The sequence below is a fragment of the Pelodiscus sinensis genome, chromosome 1 (assembly GCF_052426305.1).
Source record: "Pelodiscus sinensis isolate ZL-2025 chromosome 1, ASM5242630v1, whole genome shotgun sequence".
Lineage (NCBI taxonomy): Eukaryota > Metazoa > Chordata > Testudines > Trionychidae > Pelodiscus > Pelodiscus sinensis.
The window spans coordinates 93,911,592-93,927,266 of record NC_143052.1 but is presented as its reverse complement, the minus strand read 5'-3'; the positions used below and the strand labels follow the sequence as shown (position 1 = coordinate 93,927,266).

At 47.5% G+C, this 15,675-nt stretch overlaps 1 protein-coding gene across 6 annotated transcripts in view; it reads right to left on the bottom strand.

Moving 5' to 3' along the window:
- TMEM184B (transmembrane protein 184B) overlaps positions 1-15,675 on the bottom strand; it is a 56,357-nt gene that overhangs the window by 4,845 nt on the left and 35,837 nt on the right. For all 6 annotated transcript variants that reach the window (XM_075936997.2, XM_075936980.2, XM_075936973.2 and 3 more), the window contains 6 exons: positions 12,758-12,923; positions 6,621-6,711; positions 5,957-6,032; positions 2,270-2,361; positions 1,681-1,850; positions 779-973 (listed from right to left, as the gene is read on the bottom strand). In XM_075936997.2, the coding sequence (XP_075793112.1) occupies positions 779-973; positions 1,681-1,850; positions 2,270-2,361; positions 5,957-6,032; positions 6,621-6,711; positions 12,758-12,923 (790 nt within the window). The remainder of the gene's footprint in view (positions 1-778; positions 974-1,680; positions 1,851-2,269; positions 2,362-5,956; positions 6,033-6,620; positions 6,712-12,757; positions 12,924-15,675) is intronic.

Here is a 15,675-nt window from a genome sequence, read left to right as displayed (position 1 = left end):
CCATTCATTTAACGCATGCAGACTGTATGTTTGCGGGAGAGCAGGACTCCTCATTTCCAACCCAAAGTCCCCTATTGTTGGAGTGACCTGTCCTGCCAGAGCCTCTAGGCTTGCTGGGATGGAATGATCATGCCATCTGCACACGATGCAGATCCCATCTCCAAAGGGAAGGAAACCCTGGTACAGCGGTGGGCACAAGAATATCCTCTCTTCACTGGCCAGCTTCCAAATCCCTCTGCTGATGCACTTCATCTTCCCACGAGTTGGTCTGATCCCTCTGTTTCTGAATGCCAATGCAGGAAGATCCCACACCCTCGTGCCTAGGACACACACTTCCATCTCCCTCAGTTTTAGGGAAAACAGGGCTGCTTCAGACCCCTTCCCTGACTCCCTTGTGTCTGCTGCACAACCTGAACATGTGGCGTTCCCCCATGGAGACAGAGGAAAGAGGCTACTATGCCACTCTCTGACAGGGAGACTAATTCTTACAGCTCTGAAGTCTCCAGCCAGCTGTCCTGGGTGGAGTACTGAGGAACTGAAAAAGAAACACTGGAAAAAAAATAAATAAATCAAACGAGGCTCTGACCTGTAAGGTTTTTGCACACTGAAATTGTGCAACTGTAACTGGGGAGAGGACACTTTCCTGAGTACACCCTGATTGGGAGTTTAGGACCCAATAAACCAGCTTAGGGTACTGACTGTCCCCCTTCTTGCCAACTGGGGGTTCTTGCCAACAAAAATATACGCACACCCGCCCCAGAATGGCTGGCGCCTGTACCTTGTGCATCAAGACGCTTGTCTGCATAGACCTTATAGGTGAAGGCATGGCGCAGGGCGAGGGCTGCGAAGAACATCTCCACACAGATGATGAAGTCCTGATAGCCAGCAGCCACAGTACCTTCACCCACAGACACATTGGCAGAGTGGATCTTGGGAATGGCACCACACTTCTCAAGAATAGCCAGCAGCATCCCTGAGCAGGGCAGCAGATTCAAACACAAGTGAGGAAAAACAAAGCCCGCCCTCAATTCCCCACAGAACGATCATGGCCAATTGTGCACATACCCAGGCAAACTTGTTTAACAAAACAACTGTTACACAAGGAAGTTAGCCAGGTGCGCCCATCCACCCTGTTTGGTTGTACAAAGGGAAAATAGCAACTTGTGACATTAAATAGCAACAGATTTGAACACAGATATGAACATTTTTTCTAATCACAGCATATTTACACCAGCCCATGAATTCAGTTTTCTACTTTCTCTGCAGCATTTCTATGCATCTTGCCCTGATCCTGTGAGGGTTTTGCAGCCACATGTTTTAGCTGATGTGCCACTTAGCAGAAGGGCATATGAACTTGTGACTGAAGAGTTGTTGATAATCTTTAAGAGACACACGTGATTTCAGGTTTGTCACTTTAAGCAATACAACCGTAGGATGCAAATAAACTCCTGCCAGTTGCATCTTGTCATCGGCAGAGCTACCCATGGCTACCTATGAAACAAGCAGCTGGTTTGCCAGGCAGGTGTATGTTGAAGACACCAGGGGAGGAACAAAGATGACTGAGGAGAGCACTTTTCCCGGGACAAGCAAAACAAACTCATGAGTACTCAACACTTGTTCCACCAGCTTTTACGTCCCCAGAGCTCTTCTACTGCATGCTAGAGAAAGGAGGTGCCTCACCTTGCCAGAAGGACAGGAAGATGACAGACTTCACCATGAAGAACTTGAGAACAGGGCTATAGGGGCTGAGCAGCTCGCGTGTAGCAAAGTAGAAAAGGAAGAGGGCGTAGAGCGCCAGGCTGACTGAAATATTGTAGATGATCGTCACGTAGAGGTAGCCACTGGTGACACTGAAGTGAGAAGAAATGTGAACCCCATGAAGCTCATAAATATCCTTCACCCCTCGCCTTTTGGATACAAGGGTACAATGTTTCTCTCCCCTCCAACATCCCCACAGCTCAGCTGAGGTAACATGAAAGCCATTGGCACAGCTCTCACATGTCTTCTTTCCCCTCCACATCACCCTCCCTCATCTCAGGAAACTCATGGAGTGTGCTTTTCTCCACACGTGCCCTTTCCCCACCAGGAACACGTGCAGTTACTCAGAACCTAGGGCAGCCAGGCCCTTTCCTTCACAAGCAAATGGGGTATCAGGAGTGTGAAATAGTGATAGAAATGTAGCCGTGTTAGTTTGGGGTAGCAGAAGCAAAATGCAGGAGTGTGAAAAACTTTCTTGCTGGAGAAAACCCATGACAAACAGTTTGCTTACTCGAAGTCACCGTCCCGGTACTTGCCAAAGGCCTGGAGGATGACAGTGCTGATCGCCATGAGGGGCTTCACCACACAGAACTGCAAAGTGGCCTAAGGGAAATGAGAGAAGAGGAAAGAGATGGGGAAGGAGAGAGAACTAGTGCAATATACATACACCAGGCTTTGATTCAGAGGCAACCAATATCAGGCATCACCCTCAGAGCAGTTCCAACAGCAGAGCGTGGTTTCAGCCCTAACAAGGACACTGGTGCCACCATTCCTTCCCTGCAGTACTGCCGGAGTAGAAGGTGAGAGAGATGCAGATTGTGTGAAGCCATCTGGTTTCCCATCCTCTGCCACAAGAGCCTAAGCTCACCTGCCTGCGCACAGAAAGTCTGTTCAGGAGCTAGGTTACTACGGAGGTAGGGAGACAAGACAATCCACCCTGTACTTTAAATCAAGGTCTTTAACTTGAGCCTAATGTTCCATGATCAAGTCCAGTGAGGATTTCCTGAGAAACACTGGATCAGATAAAAAGCACATTTCCAGGTAATAATTGCACATGATCTGACCTGTGACCTGGTACACACACTTCTGTGTGCTGAACAGAACATTATGGAGTTGTGTCTTGGGGAACGGGGGAGGCAAAGGGGCTGCTTGCAATACAGGTGGTCACCTTAGGTGGGATAAAGGAGGAAGTCACTCTGGATTCGTCTTAGAAAGGGATATCTTGGCCAATGAAACTGCATAAGATGACAAGTGCTGTCTAAATGTTTAGCTAGGTGAGATCAGCTCTGCTTTCACTCGCAGGAGCACTGGAGTCAGCTGGGAAGGGAGAATTCCCCAGCAGGCTTTCTGGAACTTGACAGCAGTTCTGTCTGCTCCATCAGCAGGTGCCTCAGTGCTGCCTCATAAGCTCCGCCCCCATAAAATTCCCTCCCACCCCAAACCACATCAGAAAGAAACATTTCACTTCCAGAGAGAGACAGAGCTGAACTCCAAAGGCTCAGAGGGGGTATGAAAAGCAAAGATCCTAATACTTTCTTGTGTGTCTCGCTAAAGCAGATCAGGCAAGAGTTCTGCAAGGTGCTGACCCATGCTCAGCGGAAGAGGGGGGGACAGAAGGAAAGCAAAAAAATCAAAGGGAAGGTTGCTTTCGATAACATGCAATTTGCTAGTGGTCATAAGACTTCAAGGAGATAAAAAAACCCCAGCACAAGCCAGCGGGTGAGTCATCAAAATGAGAACTGGAAAAGGTCAAGCTAATTGGTAAACAACAACTCTCAGCTTCCTCTCCCCACTACTCCAGGGATTGTTTAACTATTTCCCTGCAACACAAACCACACACTTTTGTTTTTAGGCATTTCCTGGGGAAGCAAGCATGAAGAGATATGGGAAACGCACTGTGGGCGCATGACCCAGACATCACAAAGGTCACAAGTCGGGAAAGAACCTCTACATGATGCCCTGTTGTGGAGACAACTGTCTGCCCATACTTTTAGACCACACCCAGGACCGTGGCCTCTGAGGACGTGCCTACAGTACAACAGAAAACCCGCAGCACCAAGACGCAGAGGCCAGGTCAAATGACTTGGACTAATGGGACTCAGGCTGCAGGACTAAAAATTACAGTGCAAATATCTGGGCTCAGGCTGGAGCCTAGGCTCTGAAATCCCTCAAGAGGGGAAGGGTCCGAGAGCCTGGGATCCAGCCCAAATGTCTAAACCACAGCTTTTAGCCACCCCAATTAGAGGCAGCTGACCTGGGCCTGCTGCACCTATCCCACAAAGTCTTTTATTGCAGCGTAGACATATTCTGCCTGCCCAAGATATACATGGCCAATACAGACGGATACAGCAGATGCCTACTTGAGAACAGCCCTGTACATGAGCAGAGAAGGGAAGGACAGTTGTGGCGCTGAAGAGGCCTTCAGCTCTAACAAGGCTGACAAGAACTGAAAGGGTGACAGCCCCCACCGATAAGCGTAGAGTGGGACTGAGATGGCAAGGTGTTCCTTTAAGCAGGTTTCTCAGCTGTCATCATGAAGATCAGGTGGCCCTGGAAGTTCTCCTGATCATCAGTGCTGGAATCCCAAGGAGGTCCCAGAGGCTGTGCTTGGTGCCAAAGATTGCTGACAGCAGTTGAATGTCGGCCCAATTTTTACAGAGTGAGAGGAAAGTGCCTCAAATCCCTCTGGCAGGCTAGAAAGCAATGCTAGCAGTTTGCAAAGGGCAGACTCATCTGGAAGAACAGTCATCACAATGCAGGAAAGCAAGAGAGTCTAGAAAAATACTTGAGACAATGTTGTCAAACCCTCAGCTCACTTGATTGATTTGTGGACCAGCACAACACACTGAGTCTGCAGAATTCCAGCTTTCATTGCCAAAAATAAAAGTTTCTAGTCCTCATGGCTGAGAAGGAAACCTTCCCACTATGAACTGAGTGTTACCCACCTCACGACTCTGCAGACAACAGCTCTAAAGAAGGCGTGAACTACCCCTAGGCCCCATTAATCTCACGTGAACTACCCCTAGGCCCCATTAATCTCACGTTACTTGAAAGCCAATCGACAACACTTTAACTGTCAACATGAGCTATTTCATTGCTCAGAATGTTAATGGAGGGAATGGAGAATGGGGTGGGAGTGGAGCACAGGTAAGGAAGGAATTAGGAGTTGCTTATGGAAGGAAATACACATGGAAGAAAGGAGATACACAAAAGGCTGGAAAGAGGGAGAGAAACCAATAAAGGAGGATGGGGAAGGGAGAAAGTGCCATGGTCTTAAAGGTCACTTTGATGCTCAGGGAAGAATACTGAATGCAGTAATCAGGCTATTTTCACTCGATCTTAATACAAACTTTTCATTCAGATCAGATGGTGCTCTGGTGAGATGTAAGGGCTGCAAATGGGCCTAATCTCATAGGGAGACCTGAAGACCATAGTTAACTTTTTTTCAGAGAATGGAAGCAACACTCCACCTAACCAAATCTGATTCCATCACTATCACCAGAGGGATCCTGTATGTCAATTTCAGCAACTTAGCAAATCTCCACCTTTATTGCTACCTCGTGGCAGCCAGCTGTGACAGCCTCCAGGACTCCATGACTGAACACACGACGGATTTGTTGTCATTCAGATTTCTCTCTCTTCCTGACATATCCACTTCAGCACGCACACCCCTGGAGTGAGCAATATGCTGGAGAAGTTCCTCCTGCAAAGTGCTGTGTCACAAAGATCAGACTCCATACTCCCACTCTGAACCACACAGGCAAAGCTGGGGAACTCAAGAGACACTTGCACAACTATTGGGGGTTTCTGGAACTCAAGAAGGCATGAAGTTCTCATAGAGGATCTAGGTGCTGCCCATCCGGGAGGGGAAGTGGAAACAAGCATCAGTTCTCAGGGACCCCCAAGGTTTCGAATAGATACTGCAGAGAAGACAGGTCATTCCCCTCGCTAAAAGACTTTCTAGTTTTTGGGTGGGCAGAGCAATATGGCATACCTGCTTCAACGCTGTTACAACACTAACAGATTTAGTCTCTCTCACCAACCTTCCTGCCTTTCTCAGCTCAATCTAATAAACCCATTGACCAAAGGATGCCCCAAAGGATGGTCCAGAGGAGCCTTCATCTCAAACTCCATGGGCACAGCATTACTGCCTCTTCTCCTGCTTCTTGCACACAGCCTGGGTTTCCTCAACTCATACCTGTTTGCAGAACCTCAGGAATCCGATGGAATATGTCTTCCCCCACAGGCAGCAAGTCCCATACATGCAACTGGATCTGAAAATGCAACAGAGGAAGACAGTCAGAGAATGAGGAGTCAGAGAGCAGAGCTCAGGATATAGCAAGCAGTGAGATGAAGGCTCTTGCCTGCCCACGTCCTCTCAATGAAAAATATGATTCTTGCTTTCCCCAGGTCCAGTTAGTCATGGTCATAGAGACAAAAGCCTTCAGAGATGCAGACAAGAACAGAGGTATGGTTTTGTACTTCTATTGCTGCCCTCCAAAACTGGTTTTTGGGAGGGAAGTTGTTGGCTAGCATGGTATGGCACCAAAAAAGGAGAGCAGGCAGTCACACACAGCATGGGCTAGAGAAAGAAAGCATACACTGGGGGAAGGAGAGAAGAAAGCACAGGGAAGCCAAGTGAACATGAAAGCTATACATAGGCTCAGTTCATATGCGAGGATTTGGATGGCCTCATCCAGTTTGAGCCCTTTGTGCAATGAATGAGGTGGTATCATCCAGTTCCAGGATACACTTGTTGCACCACACAGTTCCCAGTGGCAGGGGTTAAGATAAATCCTGTGATATAGAAGCTCCCAGTGAAGGCTGGGAGAGAGTGCACTGTAAAAAGACGGAGTACTCACTCGATAGATTTCCCTCTGATCTCAGACATGATAGAGCTCTCCCCACCAAGGTACTCATAGCAGAGGCTGAGGAAGTTGTAGATTACAAAGGCTGCAGAGACAGATTCACCTGATTAAAATCATGACCCCCCCACACTGAACAGGGACAAGCAGCTGGGGCACAGGAGAGAAGCAAAACTAGCAGCAATGAAAATCTGTGCAGCACCTTTCATTCGAAGGAGTCCCAGATTGTCATTTAACTGTTGGTGGTGGTGGTGGGGGGGGTGCGCCCTGTAAAAACAATCTATGGTGAAACCCAGCCATGCATCAAGACTAATGCCCCTACCCATGGCCCTCTTTAGAAGGGATCTTTAACACCAGCACTCTAGTCAAGGCCTCTGCTTTACATCTCATCAGTAAGGTGCCACTCCTGGAGTGTCACCAATTCCTAGCAATATTCTGGGCCATTAGCCTAGCACCCACTCAGATGGAAGTGCATCCCTAATGAATCGTCCATCTTTCTTCTTTCCATATTCTCCGTTCCCCTTTGATGTTTCTAAACCAAGTACAGATGATGCCCTACGTTGGTTAGCTTAGGACAGCTGATGAGCAAACAGTCTCTCTTACACAATCTGACTGTGCCAACTCCCCACCTGCCCCCGATACACAGAAAGAAATGGAGGGGTGGTCTGACGACTGACATTTTACGGTGATCATCGTTCATGGTAATCTTTAGAACCTGCAGTCTATTATTCTCCCCAGAAAGTTGTTACATTTTCGCTAGCTGGCAGCAAAGTAAAGGCTTTCCATCACCCACCAGGACCTGAAGGGGCAATCGCTCCTTCTTCCAGACCACCCATTCTATGAGAAAGGCTCAAGACTCACCTCCATTGACACCTACAGCATATTGACAGCAAAGCAAGTGGCTGGGGCAGCACCTGCCTCTTCCTCACCACAAGACTCCACCTCTCTCTGACCTTGCCCCCTCTTCCTACCTCCTCCCCGCCTCCCAGGTGCAGGCCAGAAGACAGACCCAGGTAGCATGCTGGCTATTTGCAAGCAGTAAGAGCCTCCCAGGTGGCTTCAGGGTCGGCAAAGCCCTCCTGGCCACGGGGAAGCAGCAACTGTGTGTGTGTTGGGGGGGGTGCCAAGTGTCACAGAGCCGGGGCTAGGGATGTGAACGACTAGTCAACTATCCAAGACTATCAGATAGTCAACACGCTAGTTGACTAGTTGTCCCGTCCCCCCACCTTGCTGCCTCTATCTGAAAGAGGCAGCAAAATGGAGTAGAGGGGGTGCTTCAAAGCAGCAGCGCTGTGTGGAGCCCGGGGCCAGACTCTGGGCTCCAAGTGGCACTGCTGCTTTGAAGCATTGTGGGGAGCCCGGGGTCAGCAGGGGATGGCTTGAGTCCCCCACTGGCCTCATGTTCTTTGAAGCGCTTTTGCCATTGAAATGCAGCAACACCCTTGGAGCTGGAGTCAATGCAAACTGATTAGCCAATTAATCTAAATTTAAGATCCCTAGTCAGGGCCAGAGCAGGTCATTCTGGGCTGCTGTGGGGATCCCCAGACCCACCACCTATTCTGAGTGGCATGCCTCAGTAGGCAGGGACAGGGTCCAGGATCTGGTCTGGGGCATCTGTCCCCGATTTGGGCTTACTTCTCTGCTGCTGCTGGAGGCCCAGCCAGTAGCTACCCATCTCTCTGCTCTGCTCAGAGAACTGGACAGCCAGAGAGTGGCAGCTGCAACAGGGGACTAAGGCAAGTTTTGGGGTGGCTATAGTTCCTGTAAGCCCTCTCAACAATGTCCCATGAACGGCTGATGGGGACTTTAAATTAGTTATATAAAATTTAATAACTAACTAGAGAAGCATTTACCAATGCACATGGCTAGCTTATGTTGACATGTTCTCACTGTAGTTTCCTTTATTCTAGTTCTCCCACCTCTCTCCTGTTATAGTCACACTGGTAACCTGATTTAAATTAGACCCTGAGCTCCCTGAGGCAAGGTCTCTTCTACTCTATGTTTGTACAGCACCAAGCACAATGGGGCACAAATCCTGAATATACAAGGTAACATCAACATGTCTGGAAGAAATAACAAATTCAGGAGAGGGACAGGAATTTCAAGGCAGAAACAAAACAAAATTTATAAGGCCAAGGAGCTAGATAACAAATATCCAGGAGGTTCTCTCACTTGGAAAGACATCCACCATCGGAAACAGCTTGTGGACTTTTACCTCCTCTGGACCTTTGTAATCACCCAAATATGCTCTTACAAAAAGGGATACACATTCCATGAGGCCCTCTCTCACAAACACACACAAAGACCCAACAGGATTAGACAACACAGGCACTTGCAGACATTGCTAACACAGCAGAAAAAACAGTTTATAAATGGCCATGATCTACCCACTTCTATGTATACAATAAGGCAAACTTGCATTCTATCTGTAAGCCTGGTTATAGAACAGGCCCATTGACTATACTGCTGTAATGATGTGGAGAATTGGTATCAATGAAATAATTCATCAAAAAGGCACAGCAGAAACCATTTATTAAAAACCCTGTGGTAAATTAGCTGGTCTGCAAACTTCCTGCATCTCCCTTAACTTCAGGTCTATGAAGGCAGCTCTCAGCTGCTAGGAGATGAGAAGCTAAGCGTCTCCTACAGTTCTCCAGTGGAATCTTTCCCCCTCTCTCCACACTGTGCTCACTGAAACACCCAGCTGCCCATCCTAAAGCACTGAAAAGGAGATGAAAATCAGAGGGAGAGAGAATGGGGACATTAGCTTCACTTTTCCTCCATATTCCCTAAAAGAAACAAGTGTTAATTATCAAAAGACTGCTGGGCTAGAATAGCACTTTTCCTCCAAACCCATATTTGCCTTTGTTAGTAGGAGTGTTTATCATATTACCACAAAAGATTAATAGAATCACAGAATACTAGAACTGGAAGGGACCTCAAGAGGTCATCGAGACCAGTTCCCTGCCTTCATGGCAGAACCTAGCACCATCTAGATCATCCTTGATAGATGTCTATCCAACATGCTCTTAAATACCTCTAGAGATGGAGATTCCATGAGCTCCCTAGGTAATTTATTCCAGTGTTTAGCCACCCTGACCACGAGGAAGCTTTTCCTAATGTCCAACCTAAACCTCCTTTGCTGCAATTTAAGCTCATTGCTTCTTGTCCTATCATCAGAAGCCAAGGAGAACAATTTTTCTCCCTCCTTCTTGTAACTCTCTTTTGGATACTTGAAAAACAGCTATGATGTCCCCCTCAGTCTTCTCTTTTCTAAACTAAAGAAGCCCAGTTCTTTCAGTCTTCCCGCATAGGACATGTTTTCTAGACCTTTAATCATTTTTGTTTCTCTTCTCTGGACGTTCTCCAATTTCTCCACATCTTTCCTGAAATGTGGTGCCCAGGCCTGGACACAATACTCCAACTGAGACCTAATCAGTGCAGAGTAGAGCGGAGGAATGACTTCTCATATCTTGTTCACCACACTCCTGTTAATGCATCCCAGAATCATGTTTGCTTATTTTGCAACAGTGTCACACTGTTAACTCATATTTAGCTTCTGGTCGACTATGAGCCTAGATCCCTTTCTGCAGTATTCCTTCCTAAGCAGTCGCTTCCCAGTCTGTATGTGTGAAACTGATTGTTCCTTCCTAAGTGGAGTATTTTTGTCCTTAGTAAACTTCATCCTATTTACCTCAGACGATTTCTTCAGTTTGTCCAGATCATTTTGAATTATGACTCTATCCTCCAAAGCACTTGCAACCCCGCCCAGCTTGGTATCATCTGCAAACTTAATAAGCATACTCTCTATGCCAATTTCTAAATCATTGATCAAGATATTGAACAGAACTGGTCCCGAAACAGACCCCTGAAGAATCCCACTTGTTATGCCCCTCCAACAGGACTGTGAACCATTAATAACTACTCTCTGAGAAAGGTTATCCAGCCAGTTATGCACCCACCTTACAGTAGCCCCATCTAGGTCGTATTTTCCTAGCTTATTAGTAAGAAGGTCATGTGAGACTGTATCAAATGCTTTACTTTTCCATACATAAGAACACAAATTTGTATGCACGGAATCAGGATAAAAGAAAAGATAAAACAAAATATACTCCACTTGCCAAAAGATACAGCACAGAGAGCCACCCGTGATTGGTACAACACAGATTTCAAGTTTAGTGATGGATTTTTTTGTGTGTCACTATTTTAATTGTTTTCAAATGGATCTATTCCACAAGAGTAAAACTCTCCTCTGAAAGTGAGAAAGATCCCTCCTGAAATCTCCAATCTCCTGCTTTAACTAGGCATAGTTCTGAAAGTGTGCAGAAAACACAAGGGGGCAGGTGATGTCCCAACACACAACACAAGCAGCAAGTCAAGTGACTGAACTTTTGAATGCAGCAAGCTGACCCCTGGAGCAGATGTTTTGATGTTTGCAAACTCCCTAGGCAAGGCAAAGGGGATAATAGCCGTTGCTAGGAGAAGAGTTTCTCAGAGCAGCAGGCTTTCTGCTAGGCCTTTGCACACAAACACAACCAGAGTGGGGGGGTGGAAAGAGAAAAAATGGCTTCTGGATTGTACAAGAGTTTGCCATCTGTTTTTACATCAGTGCATTGTTACTGGTCCCTTGAGCAGATTAACTTCTTTTTGATTCATCCCCGGGCCTCTCTGCCTGCAAGACAGAGCTCATTAACAACAAACACTACAAATAAGATACAGGTTAGTCATTGTGCACACGCACACACCAACAGCACAATAATTATAGTCCAACAGGACTGTCTGCCAGAGAGTACAGCCTCTCTTAGGGTGCTGTTGGTGAGGGGAGAAGGCTTCTTTTCTGAACAGGGTGAAGGGACAAATTTTAGGTGAACTCTTTATTTTAGAGACTTTCATGTGCCCCAAGGCATCTTTCCCTTTGCTAGATAGATGGGTCACATCCTTAAAAGAGTATAATAAATAATCAATATTGATTCTTTCTGACCATAGAATCCCAAAGCACCACTGAATCTTAGTGGCTACCACAGTGCAATGTAGCAGTTTCGGTGCTAGGGACTTGGGGATGTAAAATTTCAATTAACTGGCTAAATTGAATAGTCGATGCAAATTGCATTGACTATTCGATTAGTTGATAAGGGTGCTTCCGCCTTCAAAGTGTAGCAATACTGTAGGGCTGTTGCTACACTTCAAAGGTGAAAGTGCTGTGAGGAGCACAGGACCAGCAAGGGACTCAAGCAGGCTCCCACTGGCCCCGTGCTCCCTAAGGCATTTCAAAGCGGCAATCCTCGTGGAGCCCAGGGTCAGCTGGGGGCTCTCAGTCCCCAGCTGACCCTGGGCTCCATGTGGTGCTGCTGCTTTGAAACGCTGCAGGGAGCCCAGTGTCAGGCTCCATGTGGCATTTCAAAGCGGCAGTGCTGCATGGAGCCAGGGGTCAGTGGCGGAGTCCCCAGCTGGCCCTGGGCTGCACACAGTGTTTCAAAGCGACAGAACTCGGGCTCCACATGGCACTGCTGCTTTGAAGCACCGCCCCTTCTCCCCTCCTTGCTGCCTCCTTCAGGTAGAGGTAGCAAGGTGGGAGGGAAGCAACTAGTCAACTAGCATGTCAACTATCCAATAAGCATTTGCTTATCAGATAGTCAACTAATCGTTCACATCCCTACCAGGGACACCGTGCAAACAGTCACAGGATGGGAAGAGAGAGTAACATTGCTAACAAAAACTGCAATTGGGATTTAGGGACAAAATATAAATGGCCAGCCTGAAGTCTGCTCGGGTCCCCAGGGCTAACACCCTATTCTTTTGGATCTTTAACAAGGATAAGCATTCAGTGCTTCAGTTTTACACCTCCTTAGAAAGAATGAACACAAGCCTGTCATGTGAGAAAATCTCTTCAGAAGCTTGTGTGTCTTTCTAAGTTATATCCTAGGGGAAGTCCAGTATATACACCCTGCTACTCCCACAGCAGCCAGGAAGACAGAAGACATTGCTCCCTAGTTACTAAGCCAGGCCTCAAACAACAGATCTAGTTTGATATCAATACAAATTATAGCCATGGAACAGAGGTAGGCCCTCCCCACGCTCCAGCCTGTAACAGAAAACCCCCATGCTTTGCCATCCCCTATATGGCCCCTCCATACCTTCATAACAGTCCCGCACAGTGCCGAAGTAAACATAGTACTGGTCATTGGTGAAGAAAAGGAGGCTGAGCCAGGAATCGAAGGCATAAATGGGCACAATGAAGAGGATCCGGACAATGTAGCGCTGCTCATTGGGGCAGCTGTAACAGCGCAGGTGCATGTAAATCTGAATGGAAGAAGAAGCAGAACAGGATCAGTGATTGGGACAGCCAAGGGGGACTGAGACCAAAATACAGATTCCTCTTTGGAGCAGGTGATCTAATGCAGTCTTAAGATGACAGGAAAAAAAATGGTTACTTTCATATGGCCACTCACAGTGGCCTGTGTGAAGTGAGCTGGGGGTTAAAGTACAATTTCTAATGAGACAGGACTGAAAATTCATTTATTATTTTTTGCTAATTACCACCAAGTGCGGTCTCATGTTTTCAAGGCCTCAATCATATAGGATGAGCATATCAGGTTGTTGTTATTGTTAAAGTGACATCTTGATCTCTGAGCAGTTTTATACGCTTTCTCACGACTGTCATGAAAAAACACCAGAAAGTTCCTTCACAAATGTTGTAAGTAGATGGATAAGTGCCAAACTCCACTACTCGCTGGTAAGTTGTATTACTATTTTGACAGCGCAGCCATTACATGTACTGCTCTGGTAGGTGGGCAAGAGGCTGGCATTTCATAGCTCTGAAACTGGACTTTGCACAGAACCATAAAGTCATAAAACTTGTGCAGTTGATAACCAATAGAACTGAAAATTTTTAGTCACTCAGAATAATTGGCTTAGACAGATACCATGTCACAATCCCATCCACTTTCTCCAACGGTCAGGGAGTTCATTAGTCATTTCAAAATTAAACTAAGTCACACACCTAAAAAAATTCTCCCCCAGCATCTCTGTTTTCTAACCAAGTTCACCTTTACCAAAATGAACACCTAGTAGGGAAACATGGCCTGGGTAAAGAAAAAAAGCCTAACAGCACATACTGACGGTCAATCAGGGCCTAGTGATGGAGGACCTGGTGGTTGACAGTAAGTGTTGCGCGCTGGAGGGCAGGGAGTGAGAGATTTCACACTCCCTCCACCCCCAGGCCAATCAAGTCTGCCCCTGCCCTGCAAAAGAGTGCCACACTTAGTCACCCGCCAGCTGAGCAGCAGCTGGCAGTTGACTCTAGTGCCAAGCCCCTTGCAGGGTGGGAGAAGACTTCAGGCGCTTCCCCCGCCCCCAGGTTAATCAGGGCTTGGGGGTGAGGGGAGCACATGAAGTCTCCTCCCACCACCAGGGACATGGGCGCCTAGAGGGAACCACCAGCTGTACAGAACAGCGATTCTCTCAGGGGGGAGGGGCAAAGACTTCATGCGCTTCCCCACCCACAGACCAATCAGGGTCTGCAGGCAGGGAAGCAAGGAAGTGTCCTGACACTGCCTCTCTGCCTGAGACCTCCCTCCCCCCGCCTCTTCCAGGATGGCCCAGGACCACTTCAAAAATTTCTGAAGTAACCCCCAATAAAAATTATTGCCCACCCCTGCTCTAGAACAAGGTCTTTTGCATGTAGTTTTTCCTTACAATCCAGCTTTAATCCTTCAAATTCCGTTTCTCCCATTCCATATTACAGCCTCTCCAATCTGGTTCCCATCCCTTGCATGCAACTAAAACTGATCTCACAGTCTTTAATAAACTCTTCCTAGCCAAAGCTCAGAACCATATTCCTTCCTTATTCTCCTTGACCTGTCAGGCAGCTTTAACACAGTCAGCCACACTCTCTTGAAATTCTGACCCTCCATTGGCTCCTGCAACTGTCCTGTCCTGGCTCCTGCAACTGTCCTGTCCTGGCTCCTGCAACTGTCCTGTCCCTCTCTTACTGCTTGTTCACAGGTTCCTCTTCATCATCCCCCTTTCAACTTTCTGCAGGGGTTTTCAAGGAGCTCGTCCTTGATTCCCACATCTTCTCCCTGCAAACTCAAACTGAACCTTCTCCATGTAGCTCAGTGATGAGCAACGAAAAAGAGTGAGTGGCACTCCATCTTAGTGGGTCACAGCAGCCTGTGGCCTACTAGGGTTCCACCTGCAGCGTCCCTGTCTGGTGCCCTCCCCCCTCCTCCGCACCTTTTGCGCACTGGGGAAGAGCCCTGCACTTCCTACCACTCCCCCTCCCTCCCAACACTTTTGGAGCACCATGAACTCACTGATTTGTCCTCTGTCCCTGCTCCTCCCACACCCTCCCAGAGCTTGAACAGCCCCGAACAGCTGATCTGCTCAGGGAGGAAGGGAGAGGAGTGGGGGACAGAGCACAAATCAGTGGATTCATGGTGCTCCAAAAAGGCTGGGAGCTAGAAGGAGGTGTAGGAAGTGTGGGGCTCCAGTGCCCCAGTGATGCGGGTGGGAGGAGACAGAGAGGGGTCTGCAGGTCACAGGTTGCCCATCACTGATGACAATTCATAGATTTCTAGCTCAGACTTGTCTTCTCCTGTCCAATCTAGAAGTTAGACCTGTCTCTCCGACCTCTCCTCATGGATGTCTAACTGCTAATTCAAACTCAGTATGGCTAGGAGACAGCTCTTGGCTACCTCCTTTTTGCATGACTGTGAACACCACCATCATCCTGCCCATCACTGTATAACATGGGTAGCTGTTGCCTATGACTCAGGCCTCTGTCAACATCCTCATAGCCAGGCTGTATCTAAATCTTGCAGATTCTTTCTGCATCACATCTCAGATACAGACTTTCCTATCTGTCCACATAGCTAAATCTCTTCCCTGTTCTCATTGTCTCAATGACTGCAACATCCTTTACTCGGGCCTGACAAATACCTTCTCCTGTTCCCCTCTTCCCCTGTTCAGTCATTCAGAACACTGTTAGAAAGATCATTCTTCTAGCTCGTCACTTGGACTACATTGCCCCTTCTCCTTCAATCCCTCTACT